The sequence below is a fragment of the Anarrhichthys ocellatus genome, unplaced genomic scaffold, assembly GCF_004355925.1.
Source record: "Anarrhichthys ocellatus isolate YVR2014 unplaced genomic scaffold, GSC_Weel_1.0 scaffold40, whole genome shotgun sequence".
Taxonomy (NCBI): domain Eukaryota; kingdom Metazoa; phylum Chordata; class Actinopteri; order Perciformes; family Anarhichadidae; genus Anarrhichthys; species Anarrhichthys ocellatus.
Genome location: NW_022280070.1, coordinates 1,285,937 through 1,309,698, shown reverse-complemented (window position 1 = coordinate 1,309,698; position 23,762 = coordinate 1,285,937). Strand labels below are relative to the sequence as shown.

Sequence of the window (23,762 nt, the reverse complement as noted above, 5' to 3'; positions counted from 1 at the left end):
AAAAAAAAGTTTTTTTCTTTCCTCTCTCCTCTTTAGTGAGCAAAACCCCCCCCCCCCCCCCCCCCCCCCCTCTTCCCGTGGAGTTGAGCTTCACCTCTCTAGTATAAATAGAGTTTATTCTCAGCCACCGTGCCTCCAGGCAGAGAGCCTCATTATAGCACCATCTCTCCTCCAGCAGCCCCCCACTATTCTGCAGCATCTTCCAGCAACCATGATGCCTTCTGGCTCTGCTCCTTCCATTAGGCCTGGTGGTCATGTCAAGGAGGCTACAGCAGACTGTCACCCCACACACAAACTAAATCTCAGGATTTCACACTCACGGCTATTCTTGCCTGTCTGTCACATTACCAGCTTGCTAGCAAGCACTCAGATATATTATTTATGGTCTACTCTTTAACTTGGACAATTGCATAAAATGTGTGCGCATGAGTTTGCGAGTAAGAGTGTGTGTAATCTAGTGCTGCAGCAGGTTTTAGAGCCTGGTTTACAACTTCTAAAGGATAATTAACTTATTTTAAATAAAGTTTTGTAAGTCAGGGGCATTTAGTTCAGAGTTCCAAAGGTTAAAAGTCTTCCAGCAGTAAACATAATGTAAAGAATTGGTACAGTGCATTTTGGGTTCTAACAGTTTAATGGCTGCCTAAACCCAGCAACTGTGTCACTTAGAGTTTACTCAGGTTATAAAACAAATAATGTGCTCTTACTTTAAACTGAATTAATTGAAGACAAACTTTCTGTTTGGCAAAGAGACCTGAGCAGCACGGAGCGACTTGCTTTCATGTTGGTGCAAATGCTTGAAAATGTGTTAAAAGTTTGGTGAATGTCACAACACAAAAATAATGTAATGAAATTAAATTATTATTTGTTACAACCACACTTGATGGCTGATATGATCATGTTTATTATACCTTTAACATAAATTGACTGCTATTGTTGCCAGCACATTAGCTGCCACTCTTCTGGATTTATTAAGGAGCTGTCATTCTGAACATGGACAGAACATTGAATTTGACAACACAAATAACTTTTTAAAATATGTGGACGAACTATGGAAGGTGACAATACAGACAATATCACCAGAGAGGATACAGTAACTGGATGTTATTGGAAATGTTAAAGATAAGGGACAGGCTATTCCAGCCGTCACGTTTGAACGAGTCACATGTTTGTTGCATGAATAGTCTTCAGACTAACATTAGCTGACAGTATTGCTCTATTATTTATGAAATTGACATAACTCCTTCAATATCACAAAGTCTGTCTAACCGGTGGCTAGTGATATCATTTATATTGGATGGAAAGCATTAATGATTTATCAGGGTGACAAATATTTCTTTAAACGTACATAGCACCATTTATAAAATTTGTTTTGAAATGACAGTGGAATTATAGTAACTTGAATGGACTTTCTTAAATTTTGGGTCAAAAAAGTGTATTCAAAAATAGGTGAGTCATTGCCGAACAAATTGCATTCACCCCCTCGGTTTGACACAATGTGGATTAATCAACTAGTCCCCCCGGGGAAGAGGACAGAATAGCAGGCTGATGAAATAGCTTAGACAATCAGAGGACAGTCAGATCGTGCTGATTGTGCTGTGTGTGTGTGTGTGTGTGTGTGTGTGTGTGTGTGTGTGTGTGTGTGTGTGTGTGTGTGTGTGTGTGTGTGTGTGTGTGTGTGTGTGTGTGTGTGTGTGTGTGTGTGTGTGTGTGTGTGTGTGTGTGTGTGTGTGTGTGTGTGTGTGTGTGTGTGTGTGTGTGTGTGTGTGTGTGTGTGTGTGTGTGTGTCATTCTCAATATGCAGGCCTTGAGCTGATCATGATCCAGAATGCCCAGATGCACCAGGTCATCATGAATAACATGGCAATATTGGCTCTCAGCTCGTTCGGATGCTCCAGCTCTCTGTCGGGCCCTGGGGTGGGTATCAGACAAGGATCAGGGTCAGTTCATTCCATAAAGTGTCAAATTTTATTAAAATGGATATTGACTTTTGGAATGGAGAAAAATTCACATTAATTTGTTCAGTGTGTTGGAGTGTATCACCCACATTATCACATTTTTCCAATCCACATGTAAAAACAATGTCAGCTTCTATATGATAGCGTCCCAAATTCCAAAGTTTCCTCCCACCTCACTGTTGATGTGTTGAAACTCAAATGTGTTTTATGTTTCAAGATATCAACGGTGAGTTGCATGGAATTGTTGGGCTGTTGGATGTTAAAACAAAATACACAGTATGTAACTCCTATTTGTTGAATGGAACTGGGAAACTATGGACATAATCGAGGACTGAGTCTCTTTGTTGGGTAAAACTGTTTACATTTACATTTATAATTTTGTGAATAAATAATGAAACTTGTTGTTAGTCCTTATAAATTCTTAAAATACATAAACAAGGTTTTTCAGTTCTAACACAAAAGATATTGTTAGTTAAGTAGTGAAAACTTTGTAATGATTTTAAAGGCAGGAAACATTTTCTCTTCAGAGGCTCACCTGTGTCAGGCAGATTCAATCTGTGTATTAGTCCATGAAAATCATTCCTAAAATAGCTCAAACTTTCTCAAGCTTTGAAGACACATGGGTGTTAATTACTGCAGGTGTGGCAGGACGTAATTAAAGTAAATTGGTGCTATGTTGTCGATTTGATTTAAATACATTGCAAAGATTAAGCAAAACTTGATAGAAATCTATTTTAAGGACATTAATGCTTTTCAAGTCAGATGAGCTTTTAGAGGTCTATTGGCTTTGTCATATCTTTAGTTGAGATTTCAACCCACACATTTTTTTTTTTATGAGACAGGATGTTCAGGGAAGCAAGGAACGGGATGTTTCATGTCTGAGATGTACTTGGGCTTTTTAATAACACTATCAGAAATGTAGAAAAAGAAGATGTGTGCATAAAAATCACAACTAAGCAACTAGTTAGTTTTTCTCACTAAATGAGACCTGAATGAAGAGAAATGCTTTCCATTCTCTGTCACCTAAGTCAGTAGGACTCAAACTTCAAAATCCCATGGTAGGTTTCAGAGTAGTAACATGATGCATCTGGGGCCCATTTAATAAATCTGTATGGTAAAGAAGACACTAAACTGTGTTTTATGTATCAGTTGTCATTGGGCCTTTAATCATTGCCCATTTATACACACATAAGAGATGTAACACACTCATTACTATTTTTTCTTTTCATGAGTTTCCCTCACCCAGCAGCGCTAAGACGTCACGCCTGCAGCAGGTAAAACCAACCACAGAGCAACACCCAGCCAATAGCCAATTAACAGGGCCGCTCCTGTGATGTCATGGGGCCCTTCACAGCTGGGTGACAAGAGAAGTGCCAACAACAGGCTTTACAGTAATTGTGATGAGAAGTGTACTGATTGGGAAAGATGCTTGTGACTATAATGCCGTTGATTGTGAATGGCTGAAGATATGAGTTAATCAGATGCTTTCGATTTGCATGATGTTTTATCTTTTTCTTTAAATAGAGAAAAATTGTGCTGCCGAAACAGAGAAAAAGAGAGAAATATACAATATATATATATATTTCTTTGTATGGGAACTAGTAGGTAAAAAAAATCATTCATCTTCACTCAAAGATCATAATTTCACATTCATATTTGACATTTTGTTCATTTTCAATAGATGAAACAGCAAAATAAATATAAAGTTGTTCTATGCTAATGCGATTTTTATGCCATTACTTCCTTCAACCTGCATTACCAAAATTGGCCACTAGGGCGCAGCAGCAGATGTTAAGTGGGATGGCAAAGAGCAAGCAAGATTTACTTCTATATTGATAAGCAAGAGTGTGACAACACATACAATCTATTGCCATGCAACACCGTGTGACCTTGTCTTTAAATACAAAGTGATGAGAAGCTGGAAGGATGAGAGGGCACACTACTCCATCTCTGCAGGTGACGACAACAATAGCAACACAAATGTGAAAACTGCACAACAACAGCGTAATTCACGCCTTGAATTTAATATTTTTAACATGTTTAAATAAGAAAGGTATACTATTTACACGTTTTCGTCACTGGTTTCATCTTAGGTAAAGGTGTTAAGATCATGCACAGTGTAAGCAAAGTCTTAAGAGTTGCAATAACTGGCTTGCCGTAGCAGTTTTACCTGATGGGAAAATACAGCCAGAACCATGTAGTTGAGGCAGCTGAGGCCTAAGAAAGAATTTCAGTGTCAATTTACAAGGTTTGTCTGTGACAACACACAACATCTCAGTTTCTTGGCACCGACTGAAAATAGTTTCAGGGTTCAAAGGTTAATTTGGAGTTTGAAAACTGAACTGTGAAGGGAGGGAGGATTTAAGCAGCAGTTTGGAAGGGTATAATTATAAAGATAGGGTGTGAAGGGTGAAGCACACCCAAAATCTCTGATAGAACACTCGGATTAAGAGCTCAAATGGGAGGGACGTGCCAATCTGGCTGCCTCTCCACTGTCTCCAGGGTAATGCCAATGTTTACCCAGCTATTAATATCAAACCACCACACGTTGCCTATCACAGAGACACAAGTGAGAGTGACATGAGAGACAGAGAGAGAGAGATACGTCAGGAGGAGTTAATGAGACAAATCAGAGGAGGAATGAGATTAAAGAAGGGCCGCAAATAGCAGAAGTAATAACTGATCAATTAGATTGAGCATATAGATTTAGAGTAAATGAAGAGGAGGTGATGCAGTGCATCTAGTAAAGCACTGCACACCAACAGGGGAACAGTGCGCTCTGTGCTGGAAACAAACACAGGTGGTGGAACATGAGAGATAAATGAGGGCTGTAAAGTGGTGAAGTGGGGATTGTTCAGAGGGTGGAGGACACTCTCACATTGTATATGTATCCAAATTATGGGTGACAGATACCTAGGTATTTATTCCAGCCCGTCTGGCATCATGGCACCTCCTGAAATCCATTTCACTGCTGCTGTTATTCGCATATTTTCTTTATTCATTCATATTGTAATTTGTTTGTCACATCATATCATTGTCTGGCTATAGCCATTTTAGCTGAAAACATATTTATCCCCTCTTTTCTTTGTTGAATCCCATTTTCTCCTGTCCAGAACCCAATATCTAAAGCTGCAAGAGAGTCCTCATCACAGATGTTACGGCCTGGCCAAAATACTTGCAAACCAGGTTACAATAAGCTTTGATTACTTTTCACTCAGGTTTATATTTTATCTTCATTTTAAGTATTGTGTCATTCAACAAAGTCTTACTGTGGCACAAAGCCTTTTTCATTCACCATTGAATGTGAAGAGAACATGTTCATGCTGTATCCAAAAGAAAACAGTGACAAAAGAGTGAAGAGCAGCTTGGCTTTTATTATAAAATATAAATATCTAGGGAAAATATTTCAACATGATTGCACACATTTCAAATTCATTCACAACACTATTCTCATGCTCATCTGTTCTTCTATCAGATATACAGCATATACGATACATATATATATATATATATATGAGCTGCACACTCAACTAACAAGGCAGATCACTTACTACATAAGGTTATTAGTTTCAGTCCTCTTGGTTAGAGGTGTCAGCCAACACACACACACACACATTATGTACAACTGCTGTGTCTGATCACGCCAAAACATTCTGTGCTCTTCATGGAGATCAGAGACTGACCAACATCACGGCATGTTCCAACAACCCCTCACCCCTCCCCTCTCCCTCGCCCATCTTTCCATCTGTCACTTTCTGCGTCATTGCATCCCTTCACCACCTACTACAGGTATAGTCCTTCAATCTGATAACCTCAAGAACACTTTCATTTACCAGGATATTTGCACTATTCATTACAAAATAGAGACAAAACTAATTGTATGCAGAGTGGTTAAGAAATTGTTCCACAGAGAGATCGGCAGATATGGTGAGACCAGCTGGCCAGCACAGGCAGAGATCAGCCCATGACACAGCTGAGAACACACACCCCTCCTCACCATCACAATGCAAATGCCTTCACATTACCATTTCTAATACCACTGACCGGCACAAGCCAACAATGACTGGTGCTGTGCTCGCCAAGAAACACAGATAGTGCTAGAGATCTACAGTATTTAAGGTTTTTGATGAATGTCACTAGAGATAAATCTATATATATCTTGTCATGCTCTTTCCTGACACACACAGCTCAATGAATAATCTTTCCCAATCGTCACCCAACTTGTCTCTCCTTGACATCCCATCTTTCGCTTCTTTTTTTCACCCTCTCTGGGCCTCTTGAGACATGGAGCGCCCAAGGTCTTTGGGTGCTTTGAAGAACTCCATAAGTGTTGGCTTGACTGGGGGGAGGTCTCTTGTGATCTCGTCCACGGTCTTCTTGTTGGGACAGGCTCCGTCTGGGATGGCGAAGGGCTGCATGTCCTCCTCGGTGTGTGGGGCTCCACGTCCAAGCCTGACACCCAGCTCTGCGGGGGTGAAGATGGGCAAGGGGAGGGTTTTTCTCTTTGGCAGCAACTGGTGCTCCCTCACCCCTCTTTCCACTGTGCCCACTCTGAAGACACCAGATGGGCAGGTCTGCTTCAGCGAACGGGCCTGCCACTGCCGGGACAGTGTCTCCCTACGAGAGTCATCATTCATGTTCATTGTCTGCCTGCGGGCATCAGAGAAAAAAGTTGTTGGAAACTGTGGGATCACTCATTGTGATTTACCTTCGTAATTAGACTACAACTGCCTTCCAATATGAGAACAGTTTCACCAAGAATTGCCAAGTAGATGAGCAAGTAGATCTCAATCCATCCTGATGATGGTAAGGACGATTTTTAATCACAGCCAGGATGTAATTAATACAAATTGATTTTTTACCACTTATTCACTGGTGACACATAGAATGTTCTCTGTTTGGTCTGTGAGCTCTCACCTGTCCTGAGGTCGAGTCTTGAGACTGACACTACGCCAGTCAGCGCTGTAGCTCTCCCTATGAGCCTTGTTTTCTTCCTGTACGCTGCAGGTCAGCTCAGCTCCCACCACCACACTGTTACGTTTCTCCAGGACGGTACACACTGGCTTCATCTCTGCTGTGGGAAGACCTGTCTCGGATGTATCGCCTCCAGTCGATCTTGTTGATCAGTCTTAAGGTTTGGTGTTGTGTCTGTGAGGAGGCTGTTTGTTCGAGGGAACAGGGATGCTTCAGCTGGCTGTATCTCCTGGCTCCCACTATCTCTTTGTGCTGTCTCTGTCTGGACTCGGGTCTGTCCTTTTATAGATGTTCTGTTGCTATTCCTGATCCATGTTGTCACTCTACAATCAGTCTGCACTGACATCCAACACCAAGTACTCCGTGTCTCATTCCCTAAAAGCTGGAAGCCCCCACATTCTGAGGAGGGGTAAGGGGTATAATTGGGGTAAAGATCCCCTGATTCTCAAACGGTATGCCCTGTCTTCTTTGTAATAACTCAGCCCAACATTTTCCACTTCAGATCGCGATGTCTTTGAGGGGAAAGTATCATGGAGACACTCTGTATGGAGATTAGACAAACATGTTGACAGACACACACAACAGGTTTAGTCTTCGGAGAGGACTCTTAATAAGGGTTTGGTCCTGATGTACACGAAGCAGCAAGTGACACCGCATTAATGTGGAAAGATAACAATGATGCAGCTGTTTTTCATACGCAGAGGATATTTCAGGCAGTAGGTTAAATGTGTGTGCGTCAGAAACAACAGGTCTGTCACTGGGAGATAAAAGGTGAAAAGCTAGATAACTTTATGGAATAGCTTGTCACATCCTGCGGACTTTAAAATCATAATACAGTTCACAGGGAGTTTCAACAACAGCTGTGCCTTGTGACAATATCAACCCCCCTATTTAAATGTCATTGCAGTGTGCTGCCAGTAGCAGTGAGAGCTCCATCCCCAGTGATTCATTACCTCAGTGACAGAACGCCATGCAAGACATAATCAACTCAGGTTACAGACTGTGAAACACACACACACACACACACACACACACACACACACACACACACACTAACCTCTGACAGTTGTCTGCTGGTGTGATGTTACTACCAGTCCCTGACTCTGACTCATTCATCCATGTCAGGTACTGATATCATCAGAGATCAGATAACACACACAACAACATAACGTATAATGATCCTGATGACAAGATCAATCACACAGTCTTTCACATGTAGTAGTGAAAAAAGTGCATTCAATCTGCTATATCTGTGCCAAATTATGACATCAAATCAAAACATCAAGCTAAAATTGATGCCATTCATTTTCACTGACTATTCGTGCCCTATATACTGTATCTCACGTAACAGTTAAATGCTATTTTCCCTCTGCCTGTCAAGTGTACTCTTGTCAGGAGGATGACATTGCATATTTGAATTATTGCTCAGTGTCAGAGAGGTGAAAGAGGGCAACTGCACCGTAGGCATCCTTGTGGTCATGCCTTCAGTCATGTTATGATACCATGGCAACCACGAAATACTATTTCAGAAACCTAATAAGTCACAACACAATGTCCCCCAGTGTTGAGATTGTAAACTTGAGTAGATAGATAGTACACAGAGTACTTTTTGTTATGATTGAGGTATTCACCTGCTAAAACTGCAGGAGGACATCAGATGGTTGTCACCTCCTTGCTGTATTTGGGTGAGTCATGCTATGCTAATGAAGCCATTGGTGTGGAGGGTTAGTTCGTCCTCATCCCTGCCTCCAATCGCACCAGGCTACGCCGGGCTGGGAAGAACTTTGTGTTGCATAACAGCATTGCCACGGCTGCTGGGAAGTGGCATTTAAATGAGCGGTCTGTGAGACAGAGATGGGGAGTGGGAATAAGAGGGAGGAGGAGGAGGAGAAGGGCGATGAAGCCCGGGCCTGTCAGGAGGTGGTAAATAAGGTAAAATTGAGTAAGTCACATTTATTTTGTGACAGAAGAATACATTTGAGAGAATAAAGAGTCCTACACAGCTTTGCAGTACAGGAACTTGAGGCGAAAGTGAACTTTCTATTGATTCCTGCACACAATCTTCAACTTGACATTTGTGCTTCATACTGGCACTTTAGAGTCAAGTGTTACCAGTTATTTCAGTGTGTGTGTGTGTGTGTGTGTGTGTGTGTGTGTGTGTGTGAGAGAGAGATAGAGCCAGTGTGCTGGCAGGCTGCTCTCAGCAGTGTCTCTCTTACATAACCACAACATCAACAACATCAACTCCAACTTGCAACCTGGTCTAGTCCCAGCGGGACGGTCAGATGCCGTACCGGTATGTTTGTGGATCAGACTGTAAGCCATGGTTACGCTGGCGACGGGCCACACGAGGGATCAGACTGAAGACCCCCGTTGTTTCCACTGCAAAAGAATGTTGCTCTGCATGTCACAGTCTCCGTGGAATCACTGCTCGGATTGCAGATAGACAGTTACGCAAATTCTTCTTGTGGAAGCTTGTATCACTTCACATATGCCGCCCCCAGGAAATCCATTATACTAACATGTCACACTCTACAGGTTTTAGACTGGAACTTTATTTCATCATAAACTGGACACCAGAGCAAATACACAAACTTCCACATGAGCTTAGAAATCTTTCACATTTTCAGTAAGTTCCCGGAGGGGGAAAAATCCCTCATGCTTCACCTCAGTCACATACACCACCAATTTGAACTACATTACATTTCCATCTGCTATTTTCCTAAATGTTTAAAGCCAAATAGAACCACACATTCTTGCGAGGAACAATCGGACATACTGGACTATTTATTCAGTGTTGTAACCGATCATGTGATTGAATGATATAAGTGCTGATCATCATAGGACAAAACATAAAGAGGCTCTGCTCAAAGGAACATCGCTACCCTGGAGGTTCACAACAGCTGAACAATGAACAAGCTAAGAACTCGATAAAACTCTGTGGTGGACAGAAAAAAAGACACCACGGTAACATTTACCAGAAAATCTGCAAAGCCCTTTTGAATTTTGACCAAAGAAAACAGAATAGCACTCAAGCTGGGTAGTTGATGGAGAAAGGAACAATTGTTTAGCCTAAAACTTCCAAGAAGGAGCAACAGACACTGGGAGGTAAGACTATGCATTTCTGTCATCCAGGTCTCCAGGGTTGATAACTACTGCCCCCTGCCTTGTGTCTGTTATTATTGCAGCCAGTAGGTCTTAAGATCTGTCACTCAGGTTTCAATCGTCTCTCTCGCTCTCATCTTCTTCAGTGGCTCTTCCGTTCATGGCCTCTACCCTGGCCATCAGCAGCGGCAGGTTTATGGCCAGGCCCGGCACCTCCTCGTCAGAATCATCGTTTGGAGGATAGAAGCGCTTCGCCTTTGCCAAAAAATCTTCAGCTATATCTAGATACAGAAGACGGTCCTATGAGGAGGGAGGAGAAGAAGAAGAAGAAGAAGAAGAAGTGGTTGAAGCAGTTAAACCAAACGTGTTTTTCGACACAATATGGGTGTTACAGTGGCAGTGTCCTCTACTGCACCACAGGTATTGAGTAAGTCAACCTATGTCCTCCGGTGGCTGTGATCTGAACCACGGGTACAATCTTGATTACTTCAAAATGATAATTATAACTGCACAAAGATAATCAGAATAAATACAATTTTACGCAGATAAGATAAGATAATGCCCCTAGCTTTAGAGATACAAGGCTCAATAGAGTTTTGGATTCTTAAGTTATTTGAAAATAGACCTCCTGAGGTAAGGACTCCTCGTTGTGGCCTGGAGCACAGGGATGGAGTAAACACTCCCACATTTAGGTTTAGGTCATGGTTAGGATGAGTGATATGTCTCACCCCACCCAAGGGTGCTTTTTTCTTTTTTAACCCTATTCTCCAGGTCACAGCGAGGGCTCTCTCACTTGAGGGATTGGTATGAGTTCAAAGTTCACCAGGATTAGGAGATATCTTTCTGGCGGTGGCTCTCTGCTGTAAAAGACGGACGTCTCAGTGTGGAGCGTATGAAGCAGCTCACGTGCTGCTGGGGCATTACGCATACGGTCATGTGAGGCTCCAGCAGACACATTCAGCAGTGAGTCTGCCTCTGCCATGAAACCTGAAAACAAAACAAAAAAGAAAAGCCATTTCTGGTTACTCTGTATGAAGAAGCAAATATCAGTTCCAGTCCTCCTCTGTCCATTGTTACCCAAGTTCTCCAGGATTTGCTTCCATTTCTCTCTGACTTCTCGACGGGTATCTCTCATGGCCTCAATGTCAACACTTAGTCGGCGATAGCCCTGAACAAGAAAAAGCCAAAGCTTTTAAAAAAACAATTTCTTTCAGCTTGGTGTAATTTCTCTCTAGGACAGGCTCACCAACCTACTGCCCCAAAGCTGGTTTGAATAACTGATCATACAAATTGTTCACAGCTTGAGATGACTCATCATTTATGTTGTCTGTCTTTTGCACTCATTTGACTCTTTTGCACCTTATGCAAGTAGATTTTAAGACCTGTTTTGCACCAGTTAGAGTCACCTGGAGTTCTTTTTCACTACGGTGCAAGTTGTTAATGGTTTCTTTTTCCATCTTAAGCTTAAAACGAGTGAAAGAAGCCTCAGATTCTAGCTATTTCGTCTACATCTTCCCTCACATACCGTGGATCCCATGCGGGTCTTGGTCCTGGCCTGCAGCAGGCCGTAAAGGACCCGGTCGTCTGGTCTCTCCGAGTGGCTGCGGTCGCCTGGCTCACTCCACAGGTTGGTCTCCTCATCGCGACGCTTCTGGACTTCCCGGTTAAAATACTCCAACGGATCCTGGCTGTGTGGTCAGCCAATACACAAGCACAGTTATCACACTTTCACACATGCATAATCAGTTGTGACACACTTGACAATCACTTGTTGAAAATATGAAAGACATTTTTGGGTGATTTTCTTTTATATTCCCCAGGTGAGAAGTGTAACTGATAACAATACTCGTGTATTAAAGTGATATGTGGTGAAGGACTTCTCTGTTTCTGGCCTGTCTAATGTGTTCTTACGGTACTAAAGGCTGCTTTTCATCGTCGTCGTCGTTGTCTCCAGCACAGCAGCAGCAGCAGCAGAGCTTCCCAAAGACTGAACCCATCTAGAGTCGGTGAGTAGTAGGTGTTCACAATGGTTGATAATCCAGGCGTAAATCTTTGTTTCACTTCTTTGAATGGCAGAACAACTTCCTTGGTTCTTCAAGCGATAGTGATGCTGATTCCAGTGGCGAGTCTGATCTTATCTCAGAGGAAGAGGGTTTGATAAAAATGACCAGAAAGACCAACAGATCTAAAAAGTTTACAAAAGCAAAGGTCACTGATCCCCAAACTCTACCTCATTTTCATCTTCCCAATTTCAGGGCCCAGTCTCGGCTCCACATCCAGTAGAGGTTTGTCCGCCAGATCATATGCAAGAGTCCGGGTAGAGACGCTCAGGCAGATGGCTGCCCTAGGACTGGTACTTCTCTTCAGCCTTACACGGAGAACAAAGAGACCAGTGAGACGCTCGCTGGATCGATTAAAAAAAAAAAACACATATTTACAGAGCCACAGCCTCAGAAGACAGTCACAACATAATCATGTGAGCTGCTCCATGTCTTGTCCTAAGCATTGTGTTTTGCCCCGAGGACACCACATGTCCTCTTCAACAGCAGGTCTGATTACACACTCTGTATCCAATATACCAGGCTGTATTTGTTTTAAGATTATTTATCACCCTGTGTATATGGTCCCTGAGGTTACTTAACCACGAATCTGTACACATGTGATTAAATAACAATCATTAAATGGATTGCTTGGCATTTCTGAAGACTTCAGATGGCTTCATGTCCATGGATTATCTCAAGTCTGTTGGGGAAAAATCAGAAGTCTGCATTGTGAACATTGTGGACTTGTTGTAACAGCGTGTGTAACATATTTCTTGGGGTATTATTATTCACAATAATACGCTATGACATTATGCTCAAGTCACAGGGTATCATTGTAAATGACACAATTATCAGTGGTTTAAATTGGGATTTGTTGTGTGGGGCACTCTGTGGATTCCCAGAAAACAATTTGATAAACAACCTCTATTTTAAAATGCACTCTGGCACCTTTTCGTTGTTGTACTAAATCCACTGCATCTGTCTTGACAGTTTACTGAGGGGATTCAGATTATTAATACAACATATAATCAACTAATAAATTAGGATTTATTATAGATTAAACTACCCAGCAGTAGCCGTTAAATAATATGAGTTTCATCTTTACCAGCAGCAACATTAAAGCGATGAACATATTAATGCATCAATAATTAAATTAATTAACTTTTACTCGAGTAATATTTTGAATCCATGACTTCAGTTGTAACAAAGTATTTTACACTGTATTTCTAATTTTACTGAAGTTGAGATGCGAGTACTTCTTCCACCACGGTATCTTAACATTTCTTACACAAGCAGTGTCGGGTGTGCACCGCTTCTGAATGTGATATCTTCCTTTATACCCGTTTTTCTCCCAACAAATTTCTAGTTTTTTACCTTTCTAGTTTACCGTTGCAGTTCATTTTGGAGCCATGTCGCAATGTAAAGCAGCCTGAAGCACGGTTTGTATTTTAAAATAAAACTGCACCTTCTCTTTTGAAAAAACACAAAAAAAACATTAAGCTGTCTGCAACATCATCCAGCATGATCGGTTTGGCGGCGGGTCACTGATGGTCTGGGGATGCATATACTTGGGAGGGTCACACCAACCTCCACGTGCTAGCCAACGGTACCCTGACTGCTGTTATGTCCCGGGATGAAACCATCAGCCCCGTTGCCAGACCATCACACTTGTGCAACGGGTCCTGCATGGGTTCCTCCTGGTGCAGGAAAAGACCCGGTCTGATTCTGGTTTCCATTGAACGTTCTTGCAGCATTTTGTTCTCGACGAATTACACAATGAAGAAATCAATAAAGATTTCAACCTCCAGATCAATGTGTGATTTAAGTGTTCCCTCAATTTTTTTTGCGCAATCATTTTAAGTAAGACACATTCTGTATCACCTGTTGTAATTCAGACACAGTGGCAAAAATGAAATACTCCCAAAGCTCATATTTATACACATATACAAATAAGATATACCGAGTACAAATAGATAAAGCAAGGTCTATATGAGCTACTTTGTGTGTCTGCAAGTTAAATGAGGTTTGGAAGCCGGGACACGGTCATGAGTTCATATATTTTATTGGACAGAAGACACTGGTTAAGACTTAAAAACAGTATTCAGTATTCCTGTGATGGCTTTAAATTAACACGTGTGATGAATGATCCTACATATTCAAAGTATTATAAAAAAGTATGATCAAAGAAAACAAGTACTCTATGCAGGCTTCATATACATACAGTATAATGTGACAGTATTAAGCATTGATTTAACAACATCAAATAAATGCAAAACAAAAGAAAAGGCAGACGTGTCGTGTCACTGTGATAAAGGCACCAAATTGTTGATAACATTGATTTCTTTCATTTGACATTCTCAGTACAGTAGGTCGCTAAAATCAATCCTCACAAGTTATCCATTTAAAGCTGACTTGTTTTGGACTTCATAAGAAATAATAATCAGACTGTGATCAAAGCATTCACAAATACCTGGGCTTACAAAGTAAAATGTCTCAAGGCCATGTTGTGACTGTGATGTGGTGAGCGACCACATCACAGTCACAATCGCACAATGACACCCAGAAACATGCTCCTTCAACGTGTGAACAGTCGTTTCATGCCTCATTTCTCAAGATTGAAAAGCTCAAGTCACTCTCTTTTGTTCTGATATATATAGACCTGTCTTCTGCCGGTTTTCGTTATGGAACGGCACTCGGAGCGTGCAGACCTCCGCCAAGACCATGAACCCTCTGTTGCGATCCTGGGCCCATGCTACCCTTCCACCGAGCTTCATAAAAAATACAAATGCTGACAAACAAACCGAACAGAAAACACGACCTCCTTGGCGGATGTAATGATAACTCGGGATTTTCTGGAGGTAAAGCTAAAACTAGAAGCTGCATTTCTCATTGTATAAAAACAACATCATGCTCCATGATGTAAGAATAACCAGGGCCTGAAGGGAGGCCTGAACTAAAGTCAATGTAAATCATTTCAGCACATGAATAACTTGATGACAAATAATGAGCCGGCTGTTTCACCATAAGGCCACTGAAGGTCATCAGCACCAAAGATAACAAAGTATACAGAGAGCTACATATGAACAGCATCCTCCTCATGAGCGTGATAATTCATTGGTAACACAGATTAACAGATCTGCGTCCTGGTTTGACTTCCTGGCTGATCCCAAAGTGCAAAACCAAAGCAGTATTTACAGAAAGAGGACGATGTCAGACTAAAAGGCTTTCACTGTGTGTGTGTGTGTGTGTGTGTGTGTGAGAGTGGCGTCTCCATCTAGTGGTAATTAAACTGCAGGTGACTTCTTACCCCTTCTGTCACAGTGTAGGCAAGGAGAGTGAAGGCTGGACGTAGCTTTACTCAGTCAGATGTAAATGTTGGTTAGTCAGATGTACATATGGCAGTGAGGTGCACCAGAGAAACTTAAGAAGACGGTGTGGTAAAAACATACGCACAAAATAATCTAAACAATGAACAAAGGCAGCAAATCAATGGCTGACAATGTGTTCAGCAAGATAAAGGCCCATGAGAGACGGCTGCTTCATGCCATCGCAGCGGTTCTTTTGAAATAACCGAGACTCGAACAGTGAGAGTCGATGACCTCCTCCCCCAGGTTGTTTCAGTGATGTCCAGCCAGCCACACGAGGACTCGGCAGGCTCAGGTTGTACAGTTCTCATCGCACAACGGGGGACACGGCAAAACAACTACAGGTTCCACACAAAAATATGTACGTGATCACGACAAACTTTGAAATCTGAAAAACTCTTCTTCTCTTGTGACTGAAATGTGTGGTCACGTGTCTCCCGTCTCCTGCGATTAGAAGTCATGGTGGCACATCCCTTCAGCCGAGGGTACCGCTACGCCCCGCTTGTTTTTTAGGGTCCGCTTAAAGAGAGCAGCGGTGACACTTCTCCACCCTGCCGTGGCAGTTTAGACGTCTCTCCCGGTTTTAGGCGAGGTGGTGAGAGCGGAGAGAGGGCCGCAGCTCGGCGATGCGTTGGCGTAAATGGGACATGAACTCAAACATGGTGGCGGCCAGACTCTGGTGGATGAGGTAGCGAGGCAGTCGGCCCTGACGACACACAGAATGCGAGTGTTAAACACGTGTTGTTCAGCAGCTCGAAGATGCGTTTGTCTTTGTGTGTACTATAATTAAAAAGTCCATACTTGTCTTTGATATACTTCTGTTATTAGATTCTTGTATAATTAATAAAGTCATGTTTTAAACCTGCATCTTCTCACCTTCAAGTCTGTGTTCAGCACCCAGATGAAGGTGCAGACGGACGGGTTGCTGGTGGATTTGAGGACCACAAATCCTCCTGGACCGTTCTCTCCCCTGAGACCCACGATGAAAGAAAAGGTAGAGAAGAAGAAGCAAGAGAAGTTAAAGACATGAAACAAAAACACAACTGACCACTTTTGTCTAGATCGATCCGGTGGTCGTGCTCTGACCTGACGTAGCGACCGACTGGAGGTTTGGCGTCGTGGTCGGTGGCCATGCCAGCAGACAGGTAGCAGTCTCGTTTGCGCTCCACTCGTCGCACATTAACGAAGTCCCTAAAGGAAGAAATAAATCAAATCAGAATAGATGGGACAGATAAGAAACAGCCACAGATGGAAGCCTGCGGTGCGGATGTACCTCGCAGACACAACTCCCCCTGCTGCTCCGGATGACACATCATATGACACCAGAGTGTTGTCGTCAACCCTCTGAAGGATCTGAGGAGGAGGAGGAGGCAGAAAGCACCGTTAGACTTCATCACAACACAATGAAACAATAAAAGATATTCAGAACGATGACGTCAGCGTTGTCACCTGGCAGCCAGAAATGGTTCTGTTCCACTGGACCATCTTTTCCGGCTGCAGAATCACCTCCTGATACACGAGCTCAGCAGGACACTGCATGAAGGCCTGAACACACACAATAACACACACACGTTTCAAAATGCCCCTTTCTAACTTATGTTACAGTGGGATTTTTCCCCAATTAAAAGTGTACCTGATACAGTTACAGCAGAGTGTTCAAAAGGGCTTCACTGACTGCTCTCACTCTACAACAACGCAGCGCTAAATCAGTGCTAAACAACAAAACATGCCAATCGTTTGGATCACTAATGGAGCTTTTTTACAATGGACACACAAAGTGCTGATGTACCTTCAGAATAAAAGTCTTTCCATGGAAGGGGATCTCCAGAGTGTAGACGGAGTCTCCCGAGTCCTGACATGAAACAAAATACCGTTAGCACCGCGATGCTTCCTCTTTCATTTCAGTGAATCTAAGGAAAACTAGAGTAAAGACATTTTTCTGTGAGTCTCCCAAATAGCTCAGTGAGTCTCCTATCTCTGCTTTCTTAATAGCAAAGAGCTGTATACACAATATTTAATTAACTACATCGCAGATATATGATACAACTGGCTGTAAGTTATAGTTTTAGTACTCTGAATATCCATCCTTGACTCTTATTTCTCTCCAAACAAGCTAGTAAAAACTGGATCCATCAGGGTTTATAGTGTACATATTCAATACATAGTACGGCCTGATCCAGTTAAATTAAATTGCAATCAAACCCCAACCGTCCATGTGGCTTGTAGCAAAACACTTGTGTGTGTGTGTGACCCCGACCGAAGGGGAAGAGGAGCCACTTCTCTATTGGAAAGTCACAAATCAAACACTCACGTTGTTCTTTTCAAACTTCCAGTTGTCCTCCTGGTCCAGGATCTGTTCTACCACCGACATGGCCTCGCGACCCTGACTCACGTACTGCTTCTCCTGGAAACAAGAGTGAGAGGAGGAAAGAGAAGGATCAGTCAACGACCGGGCGAGGAGCAGAACACCTCCTCAGGACGGATGCAGGGTACCTGCGTGGTGACAGCTTTGCGTCCGAGACCCTCCTCATCCAGATCCTCCTCGGAGCCTGCGAGACACAAGTTCGGAGGCAAAAACTTCAAATGAGGCTCAAATGAGAAATGTTCAAAAGCTACGGAGAAGACAAGAACTCGAGTCGGATTAAACAAGAACCGATCTACGGAGACGAGCAGACGTCACCTTCGACGGACTCGGGCGGAGAGTAAAACTGTCCGTCTGAAACAGCTCGCGGGTAGATCATCGGGGCTCGCTCACAGGCTGCGTTCACCGCTGCCAGGTACGCTGATGTCAGAGGAGCACAATTTTTAAAAAAGGAGAAAGATATTTTTGTGGAGTCGTGCTCAAACTAGTCAGGAATCTTTCTCTCACCTCTCTCATCGTCGGCCTCCTGAGTGAGCACCTTGAAGTCAAGGAACCAGGTCTCCAGCCAGGCCACCACGAACGAAGTGATGGGTATCACGTAGCCAAAGGGGTTCTCGGAGAGGAGCTGTGAGGAGACAAGAGACCGTGTCGTCCTCAAGCTGCGTAACAGTAAAAATTACTAGAAGTGCTATCGCAAGAGGCGGCAGCAGTGTTTGACGTTGGTTTACTTCTCTAGTGTTGGATGTAAAGAAAGGTAAGAATGCCTGTGATCGTCTGCGTGACATAAAACAATAAAGTCATAAACCGGCTCATCGTCCGGTCAGACAGCTTTTATTACTGGCATGAATGCAGAAGTGAAAAGGTCTTTGTGGTTTTCACTGATATGCTCTCTCACACACACACGCACGCACACGCACGCACACGCACACGCACACACACACACACACACACACACACACACACACACGGAGGGGGACACTCACACTAGACACGATGACCTTAACGACGAGGAAGACGCTGGTCACTAGAGTGGTAACCTGAGGAGGAAGATAGATTTGTGTTGTAAATCATGAAGAGGTATTACATCGTCTCACCAGTGTGTGTTTCACTATGACTCGTCTCACTTACCGCAATGACCCACCAGTGCCTCAGCCGAAACGCAGCGTAACCCACTTGTAGACACAGGAAACGAAACAAGGCAAGCAGCTGAGGAAAGGAGGAAGGAACAGAAAAATAAAGCGACCTCAGGCATTTAATGGCTATGGTGTGGTTCAGAGATGTTGACTTATGTTAGCATTTGCTCCTCTCATGTCAATTAATGCAGAAATAAAGATACTATGAAATGAAATGTACACAGACTTACAAAGATGTCAAAGAAGGAAGACCTGTAGTCATAACTGACAACCTCCTTCTTCAAGCTGTCCCAGATTGTGCTTGAGATCTGCAGGAGAACAGAGCAGAGTCCACATCAGAGTCTCACCGGAAACCTAACGTCTTCTGTCTCTAGAGCCCAAAATGAAAGCTCACATTCAGCTCAATGATCCACAGGAGGGAGATGAAGAGCAGGTCGAAGGTCACGAAGAGGCAGAAGGTGCGTCGGACGTCGGAGATGGCCTTGCGCTCGGCGGGTGGTACCATGTACGGCGAAGGGAGGGACAGCGACGTGGAGTAGGAGGCGTTCAGGGAGGCGATGGCAGGGAGGCTGGCCCCGAGCTCCCCGTAGTCTCCACCTGGCATTCCTGCGGCGAGACAGGAAACTCCCCCCCCCGCTGAAAAAGGGAGATAAAGTTATTCCGTGTTCACCAAAAAATGGGGAGAATGTGCATGAAAAAGGGCCAATACTCATACAGTCCCTGACAAAAGTCTTGTCGCTTGGGTACAAGTTGACCTTAAGTGCCCCTCAAATATATTTGTAATCTTTTTTTTTTTTTTTTACAAGAAATGGCTAATTTCAATCCCAACAGCTTTTGAAATAATGTTTTGGTGCCAAACGAAACTGCTGAAAAGCATTCGAACGTTCACAGCTTGGTAAAGCCCACTGAGTCAGTTTTTGCAAAGACAAAAGTCTTGTCGCCTTGTCATATGATGCACCCAATCCTAGATTACAGCCTCACCTGTGATCAATAATTGATCAATCAATTAGTGGGTGTGTATAAAAAGAACCCCAGCACACCAGACCTTCACATCAACTGCAACTTGACCTCTGACAACATGCCTAAGATTCACCCTGAGACCAAAGCGTTGATTATCAAGAGGCTGAAGCTCATGGAAGTCAAACAAGATATTAAATATGGATCTCGCAGCACCACTACTTAATTCACTGATGTGATGCAACATATTTTTGTATTTGAAGTAAATTATTTGTTCAATTTTCACATTACTCTCTGTAGGCGACAACTTTTGTCTGGCCAAAATCTGACCTTTCTGTGTTCATTAAATGATCAATCTTTCTTCAGTGAAGCAAATTTATTTTAGTATATTAAACATAATTTGGGAGGGTTTTAGCTTTCATAAGAGCCATTTCGAAAACCAATGGATTAATTAAAAGTCAGGTTATAAGCTGTTGTTTCTACAAAATGGATAAGTGACAAGACTTTTGTCAGGGACTGTACATTGTTCACCCAATGTGGATTTAAAATCCCCTAAAAAGCCGAGTATAAAAGTAGTTGAATAGTAGTAGATGTGAATAAATGTGAGAATACATTTCCTCTCTCCTTGCTGATCTGCGTGCAGTCTCATGACGTTCCTGACCTCAACAGATAAACAGCTTCAGGTCTCGTTGTTAGTTTATTGCCTCTCTACATAGAGCACCATTGTTTAACCGTCATTTTGACCGGTTGTCTTTTGGCCAACAGTCCACGACCAGTGTTTCTTAAGAATGTGTTTCTCCATTAAAAGAAGTTTCTGTAAAACAACTCTATGACACTGAGAGCACAATCTGGACTACACAGCATGCTTTGTGTCTGTTTGTGCTGCTGGATGTTTGAAGGATGGTCCAGGATCTGATCTTATAAAAGACTCAGTGAGAAAAAAAACAATGTACCTTTTTAAAAAAAAAAAAAAAAAAAAAAAAATCACATTTCTGTCAGTACAGTAGGCTGCTTGCACTCTGGCAACAGATGTTTTGGCAAAATCATTTCGTGTAACAGGAAGAGTGTTTTTCAGTCGATGCTCAGTGAGTTGTATTTGCCTCTTGAACTGTTTCCAGACAATGAACTTAATGTAAACAAGCATCATGAAGCATCTCCAGGTGATCTAGTTAACGGTACATGGAGGGACTACATTCATCAGGACATCTTTAGCATTCAGATTTGTTTTAGTGGTTTCAGACTTCACTTCTGTTAAAAACAAACAACTGTCGGTACTTCAAGCTAACAAGCTAACTCACCTGTCAGCCAGTGTTACCAATAAAACGACTCAGACAGAACACAACAACCAGGATCGCTGCTACACGTTTGTAAACAAAGAAACACTATTTAAACTAAAAGTAGCTAGCTAACTAGCCTTTGGTGTTAGCTATCACGGTTAGCTTGCCATTACACCGGCTAAGTTACACCATGAAGTAAACATCACACACACTTCCTGTCTCGCGTGAACAGCTTCACAAAGTTAGACTGTGAAACAAGTACATGTCGTTAACGTAAGCCCGCATTTAATTATTTCATAAAAAACCCCAAATTTAAAGCATTAAACTTACTTGATTTACCGCATCATCATGTCAGCGTTACCAGTCTTCCGGGCTGACATTTCAGAGATGAAATGTTGCCGCAAGATGTTTTCGTCCTTCGTGTCAACACGCGAAAAAAGAAAAATCACGTGCAAAATATCTGTCTGCGCTAAATGTTATTTAGGAAAATAAAATCAACACAATAGCAGACCAAAGGAAAACCCACCATTTACTTGGGGGAAATCGATATTGCCTAAGAAGCAGTTTGTTGGAGCTTTTTTTGTCGTTTGTGGAGGAGAAACCGTGCAGAGCAGCACGTGAGACAGTTTTTTCTTTCATTTAAAGAGTATTACTTTGTATACCACGTACAACCTGTGTTGGTGCTATTGCATTTAAATGTGGTCACACAATTAAAGCGAAGAAGAATATTGAATAAGATTTTACGTTTGACTTTGAGCCTGTATCGTTTTAATCATGAGTATATACTGCCCTCTGGTGGACACAGTCCATAACTACATGCTGATTGCAAGTTTTATTTTTGAATGTGTAACCGGAAGTACTACCGTGTTATTGTATCCAGCTTGACACAAATAGGCTGTAGTTACTCAGTGTGACCGCTAGAGGACAGGAAAACACATGCTTCGATCGTGGGTTGAAGGCTGGAGCTACTAATATTTATAAAGAAGAGAGGACAGTTCTACTCTTATACAGTAACCAGTTAAAACAATTTAATCCATCAAGTTATGATCATTTCTTTGTTTCTTTCTAATCGATTTAGTTTGGTCGCTTACTCGTAAACTATACTGTCAATTTAAGTACGCCTGTATTAAAGTGTATTTAACGTATTTTATGTATTGCAGTTCCTCACTGTGACCACTGGAGGGCAGTGCACAGTTCAAAATAAATAAATCAACCGTCGTCTCCACACTTCACCTAGCATCAAAGCAGACAGCTTCTTCTACAGTATAAAGATCGTTAGTTTAAGATAGCAAGGCTACCGGAAACGCTTACAATGTAAAATGTTTTTTTGCAACCGTGAATGGAGGTTACCATGCGGAGGAGTGACGTAGAGAGGCCAGATATGACTCTGATAGCGGCAGCGACCTGTCAATCACAGTAAGCCCGCCCTAAATTATACTTCACTTTATCCTCTATTTTACTCTAAATTGACCATCATTTATTAAATGAACATCATGCTGTATTGAAGAAGACTTGAAATTAGTGATTGAGACCATAAACTCATGTTCACAATGTTTACTGAGGTAATAAATCAAGTGAGAAGTAGAGTCATTTTCTCATAGACTTCCATACAATCTGACTTCTTCGCCCCCTGCTGGTCAGTAGAGAGAATGCAAGTTTTAAGACACTTCCGCATTGGCTTCACTCGTCAGAACCGGAGAATGCCGCCAGTTACTGTGCCGACCGTTAACTTGCCTGAGAGTAAAGAAAGACACAAAAAACAAAAGACACGTACTAACTACAGCTTCCGGTGAGGACATTCAAAATAAAGCTTTCAGAATACACACAAGTGTACAGACCGGTATGCACTGTTTTAGGGGAATAGAAATGTTACACTCCAAAAAAACTACTCGCAACACTATCGTCGTTTAAAGGGGGACTCCCGTACCAAGTTGGATGTATCAACACCTCAAAGCAATACGCCAAACACCACAGGAACATTTGCTCACACTGTCAAGAAATGCAAGAGAATACCCTGTCCTGTTCTTCCGGTTTCGTTAAAAAACTGAATATGGCGTTTAAAAAAAACAAGTACTTAGCTGGATGTACAATATTATAAATATAATGTCATATTACATATCTTCTGTCAACTTCAAAATGAATCATTGGCCTACTTTGAGTTATTTTATAGCTTTTTTTTTTTAAGCTTTTGAACTAGCTCAAAGATTTATAGGGGTCGATTTCATTTAGTAGTGGCTATATGTGCATAAAGATATGGAAAGAAGAAGAATATTTTCATTGTAGAACACATATTTTGATGACATTTTTCTAGACCTAATAGACCTAACTAATAAATACAAGTTTCTGTGGAGGTAGAGTTATTAACTACTTTATTGTTATTTTGCACTGGAAAGGTATATTTCTCCCGCTGATTTGGCATGAGAATGAAGTTAAGATAAAAACCAAGTCATCAATTGTGATAAAGTCACGCAACATATCTTTCCTATACTTTTGGGTTATTTTTAAGAAAATGTTACAGTAGTAATAGAGCTAGAATATGTCTTAATAAACAGCACCAGAACAGTTTCAGTGTTTGTGTTGTATGAAGGACGA

General features: G+C 42.2%; 4 protein-coding genes across 4 annotated transcripts in view; 1 reads left to right on the top strand and 3 right to left on the bottom strand.

Annotated features, from left to right (window-relative positions):
- The window catches only part of LOC116394503 (uncharacterized protein C21orf58-like), a 4,613-nt gene extending 1,087 nt beyond the window's left edge, over positions 1-3,526 (top strand). The window contains exons 2-3 of the mRNA XM_031867629.1: positions 84-278; positions 1,802-3,526. Coding sequence (XP_031723489.1) covers positions 84-278; positions 1,802-2,013 — 407 coding nt within the window. The 3' untranslated portion in view covers positions 2,014-3,526. The remainder of the gene's footprint in view (positions 1-83; positions 279-1,801) is intronic.
- Positions 3,527-5,309: 1,783 nt separating this feature from the next.
- On the bottom strand, positions 5,310-7,191 carry tcap (titin-cap (telethonin)). The gene is made up of 2 exons (XM_031867819.1): positions 6,873-7,191; positions 5,310-6,605 (listed from the first exon to the last, which is right to left on the bottom strand). The coding sequence occupies exons 1-2, from the start codon at positions 7,022-7,024 to the stop codon at positions 6,215-6,217; spliced, it is 543 nt and encodes a 180-aa protein (XP_031723679.1). The 5' UTR covers positions 7,025-7,191; the 3' UTR covers positions 5,310-6,214.
- Positions 7,192-10,127: 2,936 nt separating this feature from the next.
- On the bottom strand, positions 10,128-12,347 carry LOC116394605 (melanoregulin). The gene is given in 5 exon segments (XM_031867821.1): positions 10,128-10,334; positions 10,858-11,021; positions 11,112-11,202; positions 11,560-11,722; positions 11,946-12,347. Coding segments are annotated over 5 exon segments (711 nt in total). The 5' UTR covers positions 12,032-12,347.
- A 1,775-nt stretch (positions 12,348-14,122) lies between these two features.
- On the bottom strand, positions 14,123-21,800 carry stard3 (StAR related lipid transfer domain containing 3). The gene is made up of 15 exons (XM_031867804.1): positions 21,501-21,800; positions 19,331-19,572; positions 19,167-19,244; positions 18,932-19,009; positions 18,787-18,840; positions 18,311-18,428; positions 18,122-18,223; positions 17,935-17,990; positions 17,753-17,845; positions 17,231-17,293; positions 16,891-16,986; positions 16,715-16,794; positions 16,528-16,632; positions 16,318-16,411; positions 14,123-16,147 (listed from the first exon to the last, which is right to left on the bottom strand). Exons 2-15 carry the CDS (start codon positions 19,538-19,540, stop codon positions 16,025-16,027), a joined length of 1,350 nt encoding a protein of 449 aa, XP_031723664.1. The 5' UTR covers positions 19,541-19,572; positions 21,501-21,800; the 3' UTR covers positions 14,123-16,024.
- Positions 21,801-23,762: the final 1,962 nt, after the last annotated feature.

What these genes read in the sequence shown, in the direction of transcription:
- tcap (XM_031867819.1), bottom strand. Translation starts at nt 7,024, where the DNA reads ATGAAGCCAGTGTGTACCGTCCTGGAGAAACGTAACAGTGTGGTGGTG. An exon ending in AAGACTCGACCTCAGGACAG is followed by an intron (nt 6,606 to 6,872) that starts GTGAGAGCTCAC and finishes TGATGCCCGCAG; the next exon opens with GCAGACAATGAACATGAATG.
- stard3 (XM_031867804.1), bottom strand. Translation starts at nt 19,540, where the DNA reads ATGCCAGGTGGAGACTACGGGGAGCTCGGGGCCAGCCTCCCTGCCATC. An exon ending in GGAAGTTTGAAAAGAACAAC is followed by an intron (nt 17,294 to 17,752) that starts GTGAGTGTTTGA and finishes GTTTCATGTCAG; the next exon opens with GACTCGGGAGACTCCGTCTA. An exon ending in CCAGTCGGTCGCTACGTCAG is followed by an intron (nt 16,412 to 16,527) that starts GTCAGAGCACGA and finishes CGTGGGTCTCAG; the next exon opens with GGGAGAGAACGGTCCAGGAG.